This window comes from Hylobates moloch, unplaced genomic scaffold (assembly GCF_009828535.3).
Source record: "Hylobates moloch isolate HMO894 unplaced genomic scaffold, HMol_V3 SCAFFOLD_5, whole genome shotgun sequence".
NCBI classification, from domain to species: Eukaryota; Metazoa; Chordata; class Mammalia; order Primates; family Hylobatidae; genus Hylobates; species Hylobates moloch.
Genome location: NW_026652280.1, coordinates 101,598,711 through 101,618,129, shown reverse-complemented (window position 1 = coordinate 101,618,129; position 19,419 = coordinate 101,598,711). Strand labels below are relative to the sequence as shown.

The 19,419-nt window shown below is 46.8% G+C and overlaps 2 protein-coding genes and 1 non-coding gene across 3 annotated transcripts; 2 read left to right on the top strand and 1 right to left on the bottom strand.

Moving 5' to 3' along the window:
• The first annotated feature begins 4,374 nt into the window (after positions 1-4,374).
• Positions 4,375-7,444, top strand: SNAPIN (SNAP associated protein). The gene is made up of 4 exons (XM_032154544.2): positions 4,375-4,558; positions 4,809-4,855; positions 5,119-5,237; positions 6,823-7,444. The coding sequence occupies exons 1-4, from the start codon at positions 4,416-4,418 to the stop codon at positions 6,922-6,924; spliced, it is 411 nt and encodes a 136-aa protein (XP_032010435.1). The 5' UTR covers positions 4,375-4,415; the 3' UTR covers positions 6,925-7,444.
• A 507-nt stretch (positions 7,445-7,951) lies between these two features.
• ILF2 (interleukin enhancer binding factor 2) lies at positions 7,952-17,575 on the bottom strand. Its single transcript, XM_032154543.2, has 14 exons — positions 17,426-17,575; positions 16,672-16,731; positions 16,337-16,379; positions 15,005-15,109; positions 14,552-14,629; positions 14,107-14,209; positions 11,931-11,996; positions 11,185-11,301; positions 10,366-10,444; positions 10,016-10,103; positions 9,135-9,196; positions 8,936-9,050; positions 8,626-8,716; positions 7,952-8,477 (listed from the first exon to the last, which is right to left on the bottom strand). The coding sequence occupies exons 1-14, from the start codon at positions 17,428-17,430 to the stop codon at positions 8,317-8,319; spliced, it is 1,173 nt and encodes a 390-aa protein (XP_032010434.1). The 5' UTR covers positions 17,431-17,575; the 3' UTR covers positions 7,952-8,316.
• Positions 17,576-17,757: 182 nt separating this feature from the next.
• TRNAM-CAU (transfer RNA methionine (anticodon CAU)) lies at positions 17,758-17,829 on the top strand. Its single transcript has one exon. It is a non-coding gene; the product is annotated as a tRNA-Met (tRNA).
• The last annotated feature ends 1,590 nt before the right edge of the window (positions 17,830-19,419 follow it).

Below are 19,419 nucleotides of genomic sequence, written 5' to 3'. Positions count from 1 at the left end.
CTGGGATTACAAGCATGAGCCACTGCACCTGGCCAAGCCATGCCCTTTTCAACAATGTCTGGATCTCAGACCTGGTGGCTAGAGCTCTTCCCTATGTGCTCTAACTCTAGGAGTAACAGCTGCTCCTAACATCTGCTCTTCCTATGTGCTTTAGAGTTCTCTCTGCTTATTAGCCAATTCCTCATTACTCCAATCCCCCGTCATCAAATAGAGTTGATAATTCTTTACAGTAAACTATCCCTGTTGATATTGTGTCATTTGTCTGTCTTCATTGGACCCTGACATACAAACAGCATGGTGGTTGTATGTGCAGTAGTTGGATGGGAAGGGGCATTCTTAGGACCTACATCTTCAGTCTCCCTGGAAAAGCCAAGGCCTGGAGGAGGGCCACAGCTATATGATACAGGTGAAGGCAGGGAGGAAGGGGGTTTTGTGCTGAATACCTTGGGCCTAGAGTGTGATAAATGTTTAGAGAATGAAAAATTACACTAGCACTGGCCTTCAACCTATTATCAAACTTCAGGGATTCTTCAAGACCCTTGTCCAGTTTTCCTCACAAGTGTCCCAGGAACAAAGGACAGAGTCTAAAATTCCTTTCAGCACTACTTTTCTCTAAGCAGGGGTATTATGAAATCTGACTGGTATTTTAGAATGCAGACTGACCTGGAATATAGAGACTACAGGCAAGAAGATCAGTCAGGAGGCCTTTGCAATAGACCCCATGAGAAATAAAGGTCAAGAAAAAGGAAAGCATAAAAACAAAACACATGCTTTTCCTCAGAGAACCAGCCTTTGAAGTCAGATTACTAGATAACCATACTAAAGAAATTATTTGTTGTTGCTGGGCACGGTGGCTTATGCCTGTAATCCCAGCACTTTGGGAAGCCAAGGCGGGTGGATCACCTGAGGTCAGGAGTTTGAGACCAGCCTGGCCAACGTGGTGAAACCCCATCTCTACTAAAAATACAAAAATTAGCTGGGCGTGGTGGCAGGTGCCTGTAAGCCCAGCTACTCAGGAGGCTGAGGCAGGAGAATTGCTTGAACTTGGGAGGCAGAGGTTGCAGTGAGCCGAGATCGCGCGACTGCACTCCAGCCTGGGCAACAAGAGTGAAACTCCATCTGAAAAAAAAAAAAAAAAAAAAAAAAGCCAGGCATGGCAGTGGGAGCATGTAATCCCACCTACTTGGGAAGTTGAGGCTGGAGAATTGCTTGAACCCGGGAGGTGGAGGTTGCAGCGAGCCGAGATCGCACCCCTGCACTTCAGCCCAGGCAACAAAGCAAGACTCTATCTCAAAAAAAAAAAAAAAAATTGTTGCTTATCTGAAATTCAAATTTACCTGGTGTCCCAAGTGTTTTGTTTATTCTGTTTGCTAAATCTGGCAATAGGGAGTATTTAATCTAAAGAATTGAAGAGGCACCTGAAAGGACAGTGGCCTAACACAAGGGTTTCTTGTGCAAACAGTGGCCCATCAACCTCCAAGGCCCTTTCCCAGCCCAGGTCAACACCTGTTCTCTCTTTCCAGTACAAGCCTCAGAGATTTCAACACTTTTCCATTCCTCTTCAACACTGTCACCACTCTCTCCCCTGGGCTTCCTTTTCCCAAGGCCCGACTGTGAAGCAGGTTGCAGTTGCCTTGCCACTTACTCCCAAAATAAGCTCCTAGCCTCTTGCAAGTGTTTTACCTCTAATCACCAGAGAGGAAGATACAGGGACACAAACGTAATCAATGACAAAAAGTGTATAAGGTGGTTTTTGGGGTGTGTGGGGGTGTGTGTGTGTGTGTGTGTGTGTGTGTGTGCTTGAGACAGAGTCTTGCTCCTTCACCCAGGCTGGAGTGCATGGGTGAAATCATGCCCAGGCATGATCACAGCTCACTGCAACCTCTACCTCCCAGGCTCAAGCGATCCTCCCACCTCAGCCTCTCGAGTAGCTGGAACTACAGGTGTGTGCCACCATGCCCAGTTATTTTTTTTTATTAATTTTTTTGTAGAGATGGGAGTCTCCCTATGTTGCACAGGCTGGTCTTGAACTCCTGGCTTCAAGCAATCCTCCGCCTCAGCCTCCCAAAGTGCTGGGATTAGAGGCATGAGCCACCCCACCCAGTGTAAGTGTGTAAGGTTTTAAAAGTTATCACAGTTGGGGCTGGGCTTGGTGGCTCACACCTGTAATCCCAGCACTTTGGGAGGCCAAGGTGGGAGGACTGCTTGATCCAGGAGTTCAAGACCAGCCTGGGCAACATATGGAGGCCTCGTCTCTACAAAAAATTAAAAAAAAAAAAAGTTATCACAGTTGGGGTCTTAGGTTTAGAGCTGCTGACCACCAAATCTCACAGTGATTCAAATGCCTTATCTTCCTTTATTACTGAAGATGAAGCTCAAGGCTGAACATTCTGGTGCCCATTTATCACCATGGATGCCTTTGCCGGTCCTCCAGGAGCATTTCTGCTCATATATCCTTCCCCATGGCCTGGGGAATTGGGAGCCACCGGAACACATTAGAGCCTAGGAGACAGATGTAAATTATCTGGAAAGCCACAAAAAAACCAAACCGAACTAAACTAAGGAATCATTGTCTTCATAATTCTCAGGGAAAAAGAAAACCATGGAAGGGTGTCTTGAGGCCAGGAGTTCGAGAACAGCCTGGGCAACATAGGGAGACCCTGTCTCTACCAAAAAAATTTTAAAAATTAACCAGGCATGGGGGCAGGTGACTGTAGTCCCAGTTACTTAGGAGTATGAGGCAGGAGGATGGCTCAAGCCTAGAAGTTTGAGGTTACAGTGAGCTATGATAACATCACTGCACTCCAGCCTCAGCAACAGAGTGAGAACTTGTCTCTAAAAATGAAAGGAAAAAGAAGTGAACTAAGGAAACTTTAAAATTTATTTTTATTTTTTGAGACAGGGTCTCACCCTGTCACCCAGGCCGAAGTGCATGCAGTGCCACCATCTTGGCTCACTGTAGCCTCAACTTCCTGCACTCAAGGTCCTCCTACTTCAGCCTCCCAAGTAGCGGGGACCACAGCTGTGAGCCACCATGCCTGGCTAATTTTTTTTTTTTTTTTTTTGAGATGGAGTCTCGCTCTGTCGCCCAGGCTGGAGTGCAGTGGCACGATCTCGGCTCACTGCAAACTCTGCCTCCTGGGTTCACTCCATTCTCCTGCCTCAGCCTCCCGAGTAGCTGGGACTACAGGCGCCCGCCACCACGCCCGGCTAATTTTTTGTATTTTTAGTAGAGATGGGGTTTCACCGTGGTCTCGATCTCCTGACCTCGTGATCCACCCGCCTCGGCCTCCCAAAGTGCTGGGATTACAGGCGTCAGCCACCGCGCCCGGCCGCCTGGCTAATGTTTTATTTCCTGTAGAGACAGAGTCTCACTAGGTTTGGTGCCCAGACTGATCTCGAACTCCTGGGCTCAGGTGATCCTCCCGCCTCAGCCTCCCAAAGTGCTGGGATTACAGGAGTGAGCCACCATGCCCAGCCTGCATGTTTACATTATTCAGCCTTAAAAAGGAATGAAATTCAGATACATGCAGTTTTGTACATATTTAATGCCATTAAAAATATACTCTTTAGAAACAGACCAGGCGTGGTGGCTCACGTCTGTAATCCCAGCACTTTAGGAGGCTGAGGTGGGAGGATCACCTGATCCCAGGAGTTCGAGACCAGTCTGGGCAACAAACATAGTGAGACCTCTTCTCTACAGAAAATAGAAAATTAGTCAGGCATGGTGGCTAACACCTGTGGTCCCTGCTACTTGGGAGGCTGAAGCAGGAGGACCTCTTGACCCCAGGAGGTGAAGGCTACAGTGAGCCAAGATCGTGGCACTGCACTCCAGCCTAGGCGACAGAGAGAGAACTTGTCTTAAAAACAACCAACCACAAAAAACTCTTTAGAAATAGAAAACGATACTATGAATATAATGTGGTTTCCTAATAAAGTTTTTTTTGTTTTCGTTTGGTTTGGGTTGCTTTTTTTTTTTTTTTTTTTTTTTTTTTGAGATGGAGTCTCCCAGGCTGGAGCGCAGTGGTGCTATCTCAGCTCACTGCAACCTCTGCCTCCCGGCTTCAAGCGGTTCTCCTGCCTCAGCCTCCCGAGTAGCTGGGTGCCCGCCACCATGCCCGGCTATCTCATAAAGTTAACATGGGAAGGCTATGGACAACTGAAATTATTCGCGTTTATTTTCACCTTTGGAGAAAACAAAAAGTATCCACTCCAAAAACTGGTTCCTTTCTACAACCTGACCTTTGGAGATTTTCAAGCCCAGCCCGCCCGGCTTGCTCCAGACTCCATTTCCCAGAAACCCCAGTGTCTTGGTGGAGACAGCATTTCCCGGGCGCCCCCTCGCGGGGCAGTGCGGCGCGGCTCCGGTTCCCGGCGGCCCTCGCGGCAGGTTCCGGGCGTCAGGACAGTTCGTGATGGCCGGGGCTGGTTCCGCCGCTGTGTCGGGGGCAGGGACCCCGGTGGCGGGGCCCACAGGCCGCGACCTCTTCGCCGAAGGGCTTCTGGAGTTCCTGCGTCCCGCTGTGCAGCAGCTCGACTCTCACGTGCACGCCGTCAGGTGCCCGGGAGGGAAGTTGGGGGCGGGGCCTGTCTCTCTGGCTTTGTAGGGGCGGGGCCAAGAAAGTGTTCTGGCTGGGAGTGGGCATAAATTTAGGAAACTGATTCGAGGCGGGGAGGACAGGCGGAAGGCCGCAGGTGGAGGGTTCAGCGGAGGCCGGCTTCTCTCAGTACTTGGTAAATACGTAGGGGAGTTCGTTTCCTGAGCTCCGGTAACTGCCTGACCTTGTAGGCCTTGTACCTCTTTGCAGAGAGAGCCAGGTAGAGCTCCGGGAACAAATTGACAACCTAGCCACAGGTGAGTGAGCATCCCTGTGTACCCGGAATCCTTCAGCCCACTTTCAGGACCTTAGGTTTTTGCCAACCCCTGGGCTGAGTTTCTGTCACTTGCTTCCAGGGCATCAGGGCTGCCAAAGGACTCCTCCTTTCAGGGATGTCTTAAATCTCTAATGGCTGTGGCCCGTTTGGGTGCAAGTGTTTTCCATCCCATTACCAGCCTGCTTTCCCTCAGAACAAGAGATGAGCCATTAGATCTTAGCTGCACCTTACTTCCATCTCCAGAACTGTACCGCATAAATGAGGATCAGAAGGTGGCCCTGGATCTTGACCCCTATGTTAAGAAGCTACTTAATGCCCGGCGACGCGTTGTCTTGGTTAACAACATTCTACAGAATGCTCAGGTAAAAGAATATCATACCAACAGTGATTCTTTGCTCTTTTTTGTAAGTCCTCAACACAGTAAAAGCCACTGTAATTTTAAAACTCTTTGGGGAAAGGGAAATTCACTTCTCCCAGTACTTGAAAAATACCTAGGAGAATTCGTCTCATTCTCAGTATTCAGTTGCTGCCATTTACGTTCTTGTGTGTGTGTGTGTGACAGTCTCCCGCTGTCACCCAGGCTGGAGTGCGGTGGCTCAATCTCAGCTCACTGCAACCTCCGCCTCCCGAGTAGCTAGGACTACAAGCGTGCACAACACCCAGCTAATTTTTGTATTTTTTTCTAGAAGTAGGGTTTTGCCATGTTGCCCAGGCTGGTCTGGAACTCCTGGGCTCAAGTGAGCTTCCCACCTTGGCCACCCGAAGTGCTGGGACCACAGGAGTGAGCCACCACACCTGGCTGTTTTTATGAGACAAGGTCTGTCACCCAGGATGGAGTGCAGTGGCATGATAAGGGCTCACTGCAGCCTCTACCTCCCAGGCTCAAGTGATCCATACACCTCAGCCTCCCGAGTAGCTGGGACTACAGGCATGCACCACCATGTCCAGCTAATTTTTGTATTTTTTTCTAGAGACAGGGTTTCACCATGTTACCCAGGCTGGTCCCAAACTCCTGCATGCAAGTGATCCACCTGCCTGGGCCTCCCAAAACGCTGGGATTACAGGCGTGAGCCACTGTACCCAGCCTGTCTGGCCTTTTTTTTTTTTTTTTTTCAATAGGATTGGCCGGGCGAGGTGGCTCTTGCCTGTAATCCCAGCAGTTTGGGAGGCCGAGGCAGGCGGGTCACCTGAGGTTGGGAGTTCGAGACCAGCCTAACCAACATAGAGAAACCCCATCTCTACCAAAAATACAAAATTAGCTGGGCGTGGTAGCGCATGCCTGTAATCCCAGCTACTTGGGAGGCTGAGACAGAAGAATCACTTGAGCCCGGGGACGGAGGTTGCAGTGAGCTGAGATTGCACCATTGCACTTCAGCGTGGGCAACAAGAGCGAAACTCCGTCTCAGAAAAAAAAAAAAGACAGGATCTCACTATGGTGCCCAGGCTGGTCTCAAACTGGGCTCAAGTGATCTTCCTGCCACTTCCTCCTAAAGTGCTGGGATAGGCATGAGCACCATGCCTGGCCTACATTTTTTTATTTTTTTTCTGAGACGGAGTTCTCCCTCTGTCACCCAGGCTGGAGTGCAGTGGCATGATCTCATTTCACTGCAACCTCCACCTCCCAGTTTCAAGCGATTCTCCTGCCTCATTACAGCGCCTGCCACCATGCCCAGCTAATTTTTTTTGTATTTTTTTAGTAGAGACGGGTTTTACCATGTTGGTCAGGCTGGTCTTGAACTCCTGACCTCAGGTAATCCACCCACCTCAGCCTCCCAAAGTGCTGGGATTACAGGTGTGAGCCACCACACCCAGCCTACATTCTTATATATACTTTAGAAGACTGACTTTGAGGTAGACCAAGCCCGGTATTTTTCAGCACCTAGTTCACTTACACTCTAAAGCCTTTCACAGCGGTTATTAAGATTCCAAACCTTCCTTGTCTTGTAGGAACGACTGAGGCGGCTAAACCACAGTGTTGCCAAGGAAACAGCCCGCAGGAGAGCAATGCTGGATTCGGGAATTTACCCCCCTGGCTCCCCAAGCAAATAACAGATGAGCCTATGGACTCAGTAGCACAAGTACTGTTCCCCAGCTGCCTTGTTTCAAAGACATGCAAAGATCCTAGGAGACAGTCCCCGTAGACCTTCAGACATTAAAAAGGGAGCTGTGCGGTTTGTTTGAAGCACTTCGTCTTACCCATTTATGTAGGGGCCCCGGGAAACCTACACACAGCCAGAATGAGGTTCCCAAAAGACTTATGTTTATTATGGCTCTTGCTTCCTTTCACAAATGAGCTGAGGCCTCTTTTTTTTTTTTTTTAAAGCTGCATACTTGAGGCTTACCTTATTCAGGCCTAGTTAACCAGAGGGGCTTCCTTTGTATGTTACATGGGCCTGGGCAGCATGTCCTCTACCTGTGACTTCTCATTTTCCTGTTTACACTGGGGATTTGGAGAGGGCAGGCAAAGTCAAAGTGAATGACCTCCGTCCAACCCACTTTTTTATTGCACTGGCTTGAATACTGTAGCAGTGTTGATAGCATCATTTTATTCAATAAATACTTAAAACGATGATATTCTAGTTTACTCTGATATATGGAAAGGTTCCAGGAGTTTGTACTTTAATTCAAGACAGCTTCAAATTGTGATCTGAGTATTTATAATTAAGACTCAAGTATCAGCCGGGCGCGGTGGCTCAAGCCTGTAATCCCAGCACTTTGGGAGGCCGAGGCGGGCGGATCACGAGGTCAGGAGATCGAGACCATCCTGGCTAACACGGTGAAACCCCGTCTCTACTAAAAATACAAAAAATTAGCCGGGCGTGGTGGCGGACGCCTGTAGTCCCAGCTACTCGGAGAGGCTGAGGCAGGAGAATGGCGTGAACCCAGGAGGCGGAGCTTGCAGTGAGCCGAGATCGCGCCACTGCACTCCAGCCTGGGCAACAGAGCGAGACTCCGTCTCAAAAAAAAAAAAAAAAAAAAGACTCAAGAATCATTTTCAACGAGAGTAAACAAAGCAAAAAGCAAAAAAGGTTGCCACATGCAAACAAACAAAAAACACGAACCAAAAAGACCAAGAGCCCTACTAGGAAGTACTTTAATAGTTTTTCTTCTTAGAAAAAAAAATTTCCAGACACTTAACATTTCACAACATTTCAACAGCAAAGTATTAGTTGAGAGAGGGGTTTTCAGAAGTTGGGGATTCTAGAATATTAGGAAGAAATGTTGGTATCCTCCATTATAGATGGATGGCATAGGTCACAAATGGGAGACTGACAGCTAAGCCAATATCAAAACTCAGTGGAATGACACTTCTATGGAGTTTACTTTTCTTCCTGCTATCTTCCCTATCCCACGGAAATGTCTGTCACCATGTAAAGCCCAGTAGCGGGCAGCTTAGGCTCCAGTCTTCCCCCTTGGGTAGGAAAAGGAGTGAAGAGAATGTCACTCCTGAGTTTCCATGCTTTCTTCTTCCTCTCCTTGAGGTGGTTCTTCTGTATTCTCCTCTTCTTCCTCTCCTTCCTTCTTCTCTGGTGGCTTCTCATAAGCCTTTTCTGAAGGTGTTACTATCACTCCATCCCAGGTAGATATTTCAGAAGCAAGATCTAGGAAAGAGAAAAAGGTGATTTAGACAAGTAGCCCAGCATAAAAGTCATTATTTACACTGTGGAAATATTAAAGACATTTAAGTAGTGTACAGCTTCTTTGTACCAGATTACAATACAAAACCCCTGACCCACAGTGGTCACTCACAGCTGGCATCACCCTCCTGGCCAAGGATCTTCCTAAAGCCACCATGTGAGAGGATTCGGACGAGAGTCTGAGCTGTATAGCAGACCATGTCCTGAAGGAAAGCAGAGTGAGAGTAAGCAAGGAAAATCAAAGGACCTTATTTGAGTAATACCCTTGTGAAAACAGAGATTAAGACAATTTTTTAAATCAGGACCGAAGTCTTTCAGAATCCCCAAATTCCTGACCCGTAAAGACCATATTCCGCTTCACCTGCTGACCAGCAGTATTCAAGAGTGGGGCAAAACAACTCAGTTCATATCTGTCCCAATACCTGCTGTTCTAGGGTCATGACTGTGTGTACTCTGAAGTTGCCACTCTCACAGGGGTCAGTGATACCCACTGAACCTGGCAGGAACAGTCCTGCAGCCAGAATCTGCAAGCAGCGCCTAGAACACAGGAAGGTATGAGGTATTAAAGGAATGTACAAAATAGCTTACAACCAACCCTAAACCCAAAGAAGCATGCTGTACCTGTATGCAACATTTAGGGCCAAAGGCTGTCTGGTGGGGTTGTTCATCACAGCATAATGGCCCTGAAAAATAATAAATCCAGTAGGTGTGCCATCAAAATGGCACTTCTGATAACTAGAACTTTATTTTTTAGAGACAGGGCCTCACTTTGTCACCCAGGCTGGAGTGCAGTGGCACAGTAATAGTTTACTGTAACCACGAACTCCTGGACTCAAGCAACCCTCCTGCCTCAGCCTCCTGAGAAGCTAAGACTATAAGTGCAAGCCACTACAACTGGCTAATTTTTTGCAACCCTCCTGCCTCAGCCTCCTGAGAAGCTAGGACTGTAAGTGCAAGCCACTACAACTGGCTAATTTTTTTTTTCTCTTGTAGAGACAGAGTCTCGCTATTTTGCCCAGGCTGGTCTCAAACTCTTGGCTTCAAGTGATCCTCTGGCCTCAGCTTCCCAAAGTGCTGGGATTACAGGCATCAAACTAAAACCTTAAATCATCACGAGGAAAATTGGTCATTAAGGTCTAAGTCTAGCCAAAATTTTCATGTTCAGAAGCAATTCTGAAATGGCTGCTCACTCATTTCTCTCTACTACCATGATTAAATGGTAGTAGTCATGAGAAGAAAACGGGACACTATAACTCAGTAACTACTCATTTAATAGAATATACCAAAAAAAAAAAAAACTTTGAATCTTTTTTTTTTTTTTAAACAAATGTCTGAGTCATGTAAATGCTGAATTTTTATTGGATTACTTGTCTACCAATAAAATTTAAGCTTCACCAAATTTCAGACTCTGGTGAATTTCAGAGTTACTACTACTCCTACTACTACTACTACTACTAGTAAATAAGGATGATGAGGAACTCCAATTGCCCATCTTTACTTACTAGTAGGTCAAGGATCCAGGGTGTGAGGGGCTCAAAGCCAGGAAAACGAATCCTCAAGTCCTTCAGTAGTCTGATGAGAACTTTAACTCTGAAAGTAATAGTGACCCAAACATTAAAATCAATATGATCATGTATTTCCATGCCTAAGGTAGAATTGAAGCTGACTATGCTGTTTCCAGAAATATATGTTCTCTTTCTCTAAATCTTAATTTGCTTACTTAAGGTAAAAATAAAAATCCAGACAAAAGGTCACAGGCAAAATAGTTCTGTCAGAGGAAGTATGGGGGTATCCTGCTATTCACTGCAGTTAAAAAGTTTATCTTAATCCAAATGGTCAGGGAGGGACTCACGTGGACTGAGAAGCATTTTCCTCGAACCAGCGGGCATGTCGGATGGCTGCTAAGGCACTCTGCAATACTTTGATATCCACTAAAAAGACAAGCATGATAGGCCAGGATGAAACATTTTCATTAAACAAGCTACTCATTACCACTGCTACAGTCTAAAAACTTGGAAGGAGGGCAGGATAGACGGATTCTCTGTCGTCCAGGCTGGAGTACAGTGGCACGATCTCAGCTCACTGCAACCTCCGCCTCCCGGGTTCAAGCGATTCTCCTGCCTCAGCCTCCTGAGTAGCTGGGATTACAGGTAACCGCCATCATGCCCCACTAATTTTTGTATTTTAGTTGAGACGGGGTTTCACCATGTTGGCCAGGATGGTCTCCAACTCCTGACCTCAGGTGATCTGCCTGCCTCCGCCTCCCAAAGTGCTGGGATTACAGGCGTGAGCCACCGCACCCGACCAACTCTGCAATTCTTTAAGCCACCCCGTGTTTTTCGTATCAGCAAATCACTTGTCTAAAAATCACTAGAAGCAAGCAAGATCTATTTTCTCCAAAAGCCTATCCCCCTCCATAAATATTTTCTCAGTCCTTTTTAAGTCCTCCAAATGCTTTCTTGGTCACCCCCATCTGAAAATCCCACTAGCAAGCTGATAAAAAACTATTTCCAAATTACAGAGGGAGAGAGCAAAGTTCAGAATAAACCTAAGTTCTTCAATTCCCAGAAAGCCGCACATGGAACAGCAACAAGCTAAGTAAACTAAACAGCAACAATACCATGTTTTGAATATCCCCTAAATTTTCCAGCAATGGAAAAAAAGAACTAACAATGGAGTTCTGGATCCAGTTTTCGAAGATTGGGTGGCACTGTTGTAATGAGAATCTTCACTGTAGCGTCAGAAGAACTGATTTCAAAGCCAGTTTCGTTGGTCAGCATGGTTAAAACTGAAAAAACAGAATAAACAAAAACTATAACTCACATTTCCATTAGATGACCAAAGTTAAATCCAGGGTCGGGGGGAACAGGTGGATTTTTTTTTTTTTTTTTGAGACACAGTCTCGCTCTGTCGCCCAGGCTAGAGTGCAGTGGCTCGATCTCGGCTCACTGCAAGCTCCGCCTCCCGGGTTCACACCACTCTGCTGCCTCAGCCTCCCGAGTAGCTGGGACTACAGGTGCCCGCCACCATGCCCGGCTAATTTTTTGTACTTTTAGTAGAGATGGGGTTTCACCGTGTTAGCCAGGATGGTCTCGATCTCCTGACCTCGTGATCTGCCCACCTCAGCCTCCCAAAGTGCTGGGATCACAGACATAAGCCACCGCACCTGGCTAGGTGGATTTTTTAAAACAGCACAAAGTCCAGAATAAGAATTTAGAATACAGAGCTTTAGAAGGGAGATCAAACAGATCTCCCTTGAACACCTTGAACACCTGAAGCCCCTGCCAAAAACTCCCACAACATAACTCTGCATTTACTCTTCCGTCTGGTCTGACCTGATTTTGTTGAAAGTGTACTTACAATTTCAAGACCTGGTTCCTATGGCTACTAAATACAGAATCAGCAACAAATGCAAACCTTCAGAAGGATCCTGTGCTCTTAGGCTTTCCACGACTTTGTTCCCCAGGGCAGCAACAGCTTCCACTAATTGACAGAAAATGACATAATGTTATAATAATTTATTTACCTAGACTTTCTTTTTTTTTTTTTGAGACGGAATCTCGCTCTGTCGCCCAGGCTGGAGTGCAGTGGCACAATCTCGGCTCACTGCGAGCTCCGCCTCCCAGGTTCACGCCATTCTCCTGCTTCAGCCTCTCTGAGTAGCTGGGACTACAGGCGCCCGCCACCACGCCCGGCTAATTTTTTGTATTTTTAGTAGAGACAGGGTTTCACCGTGGTCTCGATCTCCTGACCTCATGATCCGCCCGCCTCGGCCTCCCAAAGTGCTGGGATTACAAGCGTGAGCCACTGCGCCCGGCCTACCTAGACTTTCTATATATCTCTAAGCTACTTTGCACTCTCATTTCTGTCCCATATCCAAGGCTGAAGCAAGGGTAAGTAATAGAATAAATACTTTTATAAGAGGAAGTCAAGGCCTGGGCAGAAAAATTGGAAGACTCAAGGGAACAGGACCCCTCCTGTACTCATATCCTCCTTCTACAGCAGGGTTTTTCAGGTCAGTGGCAGTTAATAACATTTTGGGCTACATAAATCTTTGGGGTGATGGAGATGTAGGATGTTTAACAGCATCCGTGTCCTCTATCCTTTTTCTTTTTTTGAGAAAGGGTCTCACTCTTGTCACCCAGGCTGCAGTGCAGTGGCACAATCACAACTCACTGCAGCCTCAGCCTCCTGGGCTCAAGCAATCCTCTCACCTCAGGCTACTGCTTTTTTTTTTTTTTTCTTTTTTTTGAGACAGGGCCTCACTCTGTCACCCAAGCTGAAGTGCACTGGCACGATCTCTGCTAACTCCAACCTCTGCCTCCCAGGTTCAAGCAACTCTCCTGCCTCAGCCTCCCAAGTAGCGGGGATTACAGACGCCCACCACCACGCCTGGCTAATTTTCATATTTTTGGTAGAGACTGGGTTTTGCCATGTTGGCCAGGCTGGTCTTGAACTCCAGGCCTTGGCCTCCCAAAGTGTTGGGATTACAGGCGTGAGCCACTGCACCTGGCCCCACCTCAGGCTTCTGAGTAGCTGGGACCAAAGCATGCACCACCATGCCCAGCTAATTTTTTTCTTTTTGTAGGTACACGGTCTACGTTACACAGGCTGGTCAAACTCCTGGGGTCAAGTGATCCTCTTGCCTCAGCCTCCCAAAGTGCTGGGAATATAGCCACCACACCTGGCTTCTACCCTTTTTTGATGCCAGTAGCACCCCCTTGTTTTAACAATCAAAAGTACCGCCAGATACTGCCAGATATCCCCTGGGTGGCAAAATTACCTCCAGTTGAGAAACATGGCCCTACGGTAACCTGCTATACATTCTTTCAGACACACACACTCCAGCGTTTGTCCCTTATCACTCATTAAAAAACATAGGCAGGGTGCAGTGGCTCACGCCTGTAATCCCAACACTTTGGGAAGCCAAGGCGGGCAGATCACCTGAGGTCAGGAGTTTGAGACCAGACTGGCCAACATGGTGAAACCTCGTCTCTGCTAAAAATAGAAAAATTAGCCCGGTGTGGTGGCACTTGCCTGTAATCCCAGCTACTTGGGAGGCCAAGGCAGAAGAACAGCTAGAATCCAGGAGGTGGAGGTTGCAGTGAACCGAGATCATGCCATTGCACTCCAGCCAGGGCAACAGAGCGAGATCCGTCTCAAAAACAAAAACTAAAAACATCTGTCTTACAAACATCCTTTCTCACAAGAAATTTGAGCTTTCAAGATCCCTAAGGGCTGGGCACAGTGGCTCACGCCTGTAATCCCAGCACTTTGGGAGGCTGAGGTGGGCAGATTGCTTGAGCTCAGGAGTTTGAGACCAGCCCGAACAACACAGTGAAACCCTGTATCTACAAAAAATACAAATTAGCTGGGTGTGGTGGCACAGATCTGTAGTCCCAGCTACTCGGGAGGCTAAGGCGGGAAGATCACTTGCTGTAGTGGAGGTCAAGGCTGCAGTGAGCCACAATGGCACCACTGCACTCCAGCCTGGCCAACAGAGTGAGAATTTGTCTCAAAACAAAAAAAGATACCTAAACCCCTAATCCAAGTGCTATGTTCTGTTCCCATGACCAGAAACAGGCACACTCACACGTTGGCAGAATCTTGAGTATCACCACCAGGTCAGCCACATTGTGTCCTGTAGTCATTGTTCCCTTTTTATAGGATCCCACCTGTCGAACTTCTTCAATTTGCTGTTGGAAAAAGGATTTCGGGGAAAATCAATTTAGAAGAAAAAAAGGTGCCTAGGTCCTCCCAGAACTGTTACAACACAGCTACCTGTTACCCAAATTAAGAAGGAGCAGAGGTGAAATCACCCCTAAAACCACCACATGAAAGCCTGATACATCACAGCTAGCATAACAATGATACAAGTCTTGTCCTCAAGATCAGTACTACAAAGAAATTCCACTGTACTTTCTCATTTTAGGCTTGGCTTTGGATAATAGACAACTGAAAATCAAAAGTCAAGAGCCAAGGAAATTTCCACACTACCAAAGGTGCCCTTTCCTAAAACTAAATCATCAAAAACTCACCACTTCAAATGTCCCTGGAGCCACAATCAGATTATCAATCACATTGTTTATTTTTGTCACCAGAGAAAGGATAGACGCCTGAAAAACAGCAAGAAACAATACTTGAAGATAAAAAATTATAAGCAACTTCTCAGAGTTTGAATATTTTCTCCTAATCCCTTCCATACAAGCTGACTCAATAGTGACATAGGGCTTTAAATACACTTCATTCTGGCCTTGAATATATGGGAAGAGAACAACTCTTTGTCCCCAATAAAAATAAGAGTGCGTATGTAATTTGTTTATATATCCACCTGGCTATCTCCACCCACAATGAGAAATAAGGAGAACAATTAAACCCTCTGTGGATTTCAGGCTCTGTTAACACCATTCTTAACCTTACCAACAGTTACTCTTTACCAATACTTTTAACTGCTTTAGAGACATTTCTGGAAGACAGCCAAAAGAACATACCTGTTCAGCAGAATTGGGAGCCAGGTCCTGATTCCTCTTCAGCAAGGCCTCACTGAAGGAAGTTTCATCAGGTGCTGGCTTGACCCGGGGAAAGGCCATTTCACACTAAACCAGAAGTAAACAACTACATTCTATTTGCCGAAAATAATATACAGGCGAGATTGTTTTTTCTATTACTACGACAGAAAAAGGTTAAAAATAGAAAATTCTACAATTGTTTTTATTCCTTAATTTGTTCAATTAGCTGGGTGTGGTGGCTCACACCTGTAATCCCAGCTACTCGGGAGGCTGAGGTGGGAGAATCCCTTGAACGCAGGAAGCGAGGTTGCAGTGGGCCAAGGTCACGCCACTGCACTCCAGCCTGGGCAACAGTGAGACCCTGCCTCAAAAAAGAAATTTGTTAAAAGGCCAGGCATGGTGGGTCACATATGCGTGTAATCCCAGCACCTTGGGAGGCTAAGGTGGGCAGATCACTTGAGGTCAGGAGTTCAAGATCAGCCTGGGCAACATGGTGAAACCCCGTCTCTACTAAACAGATATACAAAAATTAGCTGGGCATGGTGGCAGGCGCCTGTAATCCCAACTACTCAGGAGGCTGAGGTAGGAGAATCGTTTGAACCCCAGAGGCAGAGGTCCTGATTCCTCTGCCTCCCGGGTTCAGTGCAGTGAGCCAAGATTGCACCACTGCACTCCAGCCTGGGTGACGGAGTGAGACTCTGTCTCAAAAAAAAAAAAAAAAAAAAAAAGTTCAAACAAGGATACAAGCTGGAATAGCCATAATTTAAGCTATCACTATCTTTATAGTAACAGATATACCATAAATACAATTACTTGTTCAGAACAAAGATTATAATCACGTTTAATGCCAACAGTAGCCAAGGAATTATTCTCCCCACCATGCTTACACTGTTTCTGTATGTAAAGCAACACACAGTTGACTCAAAACCCCAAGTCTTTTCACAAATCACTTTCCCTCCCTATTTCAACCACCTTTTTTTTTGTAGTGGTACCATATCGGTTCACTGCAACCTCCGCCTCTTGGGTTCAAGCAATTCTCCTGCTTCAGCCTCCCAAGTAGCTGGGATTAGACACATGCCCAGCCAACTTTTTTATTTTTATTAGAGACAGGGTTTCACCATATTGGCCAGGCTGGTCTCAAACTCCTGACCCTCCGGTAATCCATCTGCCTCGGCCTCCCAAAGTGCTGAGATTACAGGTGTGAGGCACTGTGCCTGCCCTCTTCAACCACCATCTAACTTCATTAACTGGGAGATACTGGGCTCCATTTCAACAGTGGCCAGAAAATGTGTATTATTAACCCAAAGTACTCACCAAATAGAAGTCAAATGGGATATGTGGTACAAAGGGCCTGAACCTAAAACATGAAAAACAGCCAAATTATTCCCTAGGTAGGAATCAAATGAGATGTAAATAACACGCCAACAATTTTGAAAACATGTCAGTCCTCAGAATGAGTGACAAAGTCTCCGGGGAGGGAGACAATCATTCTTAGCATAGTGGGGCCAAATTCAATTAGCAAGAGTGCAGGAAAAGACCACAGTTGGCTCTCGCAAAACCAAGTGACATCAGTCTACTCCAAAACTCCTATTTAGAGGACAAGCAGAAACTAACAACCAAGTGCAGAGATGCTAAAAGCTGGTACTCACCCTCCTCCTGGGCCTCCTCTGGAACCAAAGCGCCCACCACGACCACGGCCTCTGTCACCCCTAGAAATGCAAATCTTATTCTGACCTCATTGAAGGAATACCCACCAGCCATATCATTTTAGATTGGCTACTTTCATCCCTCGGAACCTCCCAACGGTAGGCAAGAGACCCCACTCACACTTACACTTCTCCCCATTCCAAATGGTGCCCAGTTACACCCCCATAACCTCCTCTAAGTTAATCACAACCCCCATCAAGTAATGATGGGGCTTAGACAGTGAGCCCTACACGAAATAACCCATAATCCTGGGCCACACGAATCCTTATACTTCGGAGGCTAAAGATTGCTCATTTCTTCATTAACATACACATTTATCGGGCATGTCCTATATGTCAAGGCCTTCGCACTGAGGATGAATGCGGCTCGCTCCAGCATTCTCAGCCCGGATGACGGGGGCGGGGGGAAAGGTGGGGAGCTCCTCTGGGGGCTTGAGGACACCCCCTCATCGCAACCCTTCAGAGACAGAGGTGTCGAACCCGACTCCCCACTCCTGGGCCCCAACCCCATCCCGGGCCCAAGTTTCCCCGCCTCTACCGGCCTCCCTCTCTCCCACTATCCTAGACCAGGAGTTCTCAGGTTTTTAGCCAGCCCCCGCATACATGGCCGTTTTAGATACTTCGACTTCTTTCGGCCCACGTTCACAAAGTTTTCCGTCGAATACCTGAAACCTTTCGACCACTTCGACCCCCTTACCTCATGGCGCCTTAAAACACGAACAATGGAGGCCGCACCAACCGCCCCTTCCTCTGAGGAGCAGACAACTGAAGAGGAGTCTTGCCGGCGTGTCCCAATAAAACCCGACGCGATTGGCTCCCGCCTTACCCCATCGCTTATGCCTATTGGCTTACTTTGTCAAACCGGGCTTATGAGCCAATAAAGAAAGCCTACTGTGTCAGGAACTAGCCAATAAGAACTGGTTCTATAGTAATGACGAATTTTTGATCAGACATTAGGTGGCGCTAAAGAAGGCAGGACAATGACTACGTAGTATTCTATAATGATCATGAGAACAAATCACTCCAGATAGCAGAGTGGCGCAGCGGAAGCGTGCTGGGCCCATAACCCAGAGGTCGATGGATCGAAACCATCCTCTGCTATCATAGTTTTTTTTTTCTTTCTTTTCATTGCCCTGTACGGCACACGTAATTCACGTTTCTTCAGTCAATGAAAATATCTTGCCAATTTTCCTACCTCAAAAATGCAACCAATATCAGCCATTTTTGCCACCAGCAGTTGAAGTTGATGGGGAAAAAGGAAGTTTAGGCAACTATGAACACTACACGTCTACAAACTATCTTGCCAATTTTCCTACCTCAAAAATGCAACCAATATCAGCCATTTTTGCCCCCAGCAGTTGAAGTTGATGGGGAAAAGGGAGTTTAGGCAACTATGAACACTACACGGCTACAAACTCGAAGCAGGAGAAACAGGTTTCAGATACGAGAGAAGTATATTGATTGAATTAGTGTGGAAAACATGGTTTTCCATGTCTATGGAAACAGGTGATCCACCCGCCTCAGCCTCCGAAAGTGCTGGGATTACCGGCGTGAGCCACCGCGCCCAGCTTGGTTACATAAATTCTTTAGTGGTGATTTGTGAGATTTTGGTGCACTCATCACCCAAGCAGTATTCACTGAACTCAACTTGTAGACTTTTATCCCTCACCTACCTCCCTTCTATAAATATTTTTTTGATATTTAATTTACTACAGCAGAACGTAAACATCTTAAGTCTAAACCTATTCTGTCCACATAACCACCATGCAGATTAAAATAAATATTATTAATTAAAAAAACAAACAAAAAGCGGGCTGAGTGCGGTGACTTGTGGCCACCCAGCACTGTGGGAGGCCGAGGCGAGTGGATCACCTGAGGTCAGGAGTTCGAGATCAGCTTGGCCAACACGGTGAAACGCCGTCTCTACTAAAAATAGAAAAATTAGCCGGCGTGCTGGCCGTCGCCTGTAGTTCCAGTTACTCAGGAGGCTGAGGCAGGAGAATCTCTTGAACCCAGGAGGCGGAGGTTGCAGTGAGCTGAGATGGCGCCACTGCACCCCAGCCTGGGCAATAGAGGGAGACTCTGTTTAAAAAAAAAAAAAAAGTCTTGCTTGAGATTTGTTGAGCTTCTTGAATCAATGGCTTGAGGTTTGCCGTCCATTTATTAAATCTATCAGCTATTATCTCTTCAAGTATTAGTTTTACCTATTATTTCCCTCCTTCCTGAACTCCAGATAGACGTGTTAGACTTTTCCCCCAGTAATCTCTTTGTCTCTTACCCACTCTTCTATTATTTCATTTTATTTTAGACACAGGGTCTCACTCTGTTGCCCAGGCTGGAGTGCAGTGGTGCACCATCATAGCTCACTGCAGCCTCAACCTCCTGGCCTCAAGAGACTCTCCCATTTCAGCCTCCCTAGTGGTTGGGACTACTCATAAGCACAGGCCACACCACTCCGAGCTGATTTTTTTTTTTTTTTTTGAGATGGAGTCTCCCAGGCTGGAGCGCAGTGGTGCTATCTCAGCTCACTGCAACCTCTGCCTCCCCGGTTCAAGCGATTCTCCTGCCTCAGCCTCCCAAGTAGCTGGGACTACAGGCACCCGCCACCACGCCCGGCTAATTTTTGTGTGTGTGTGTATTTTTGGTAGAGATGGGGTTTCGCAGTGTTAGGGAGGATGGTCTCGATCTCCT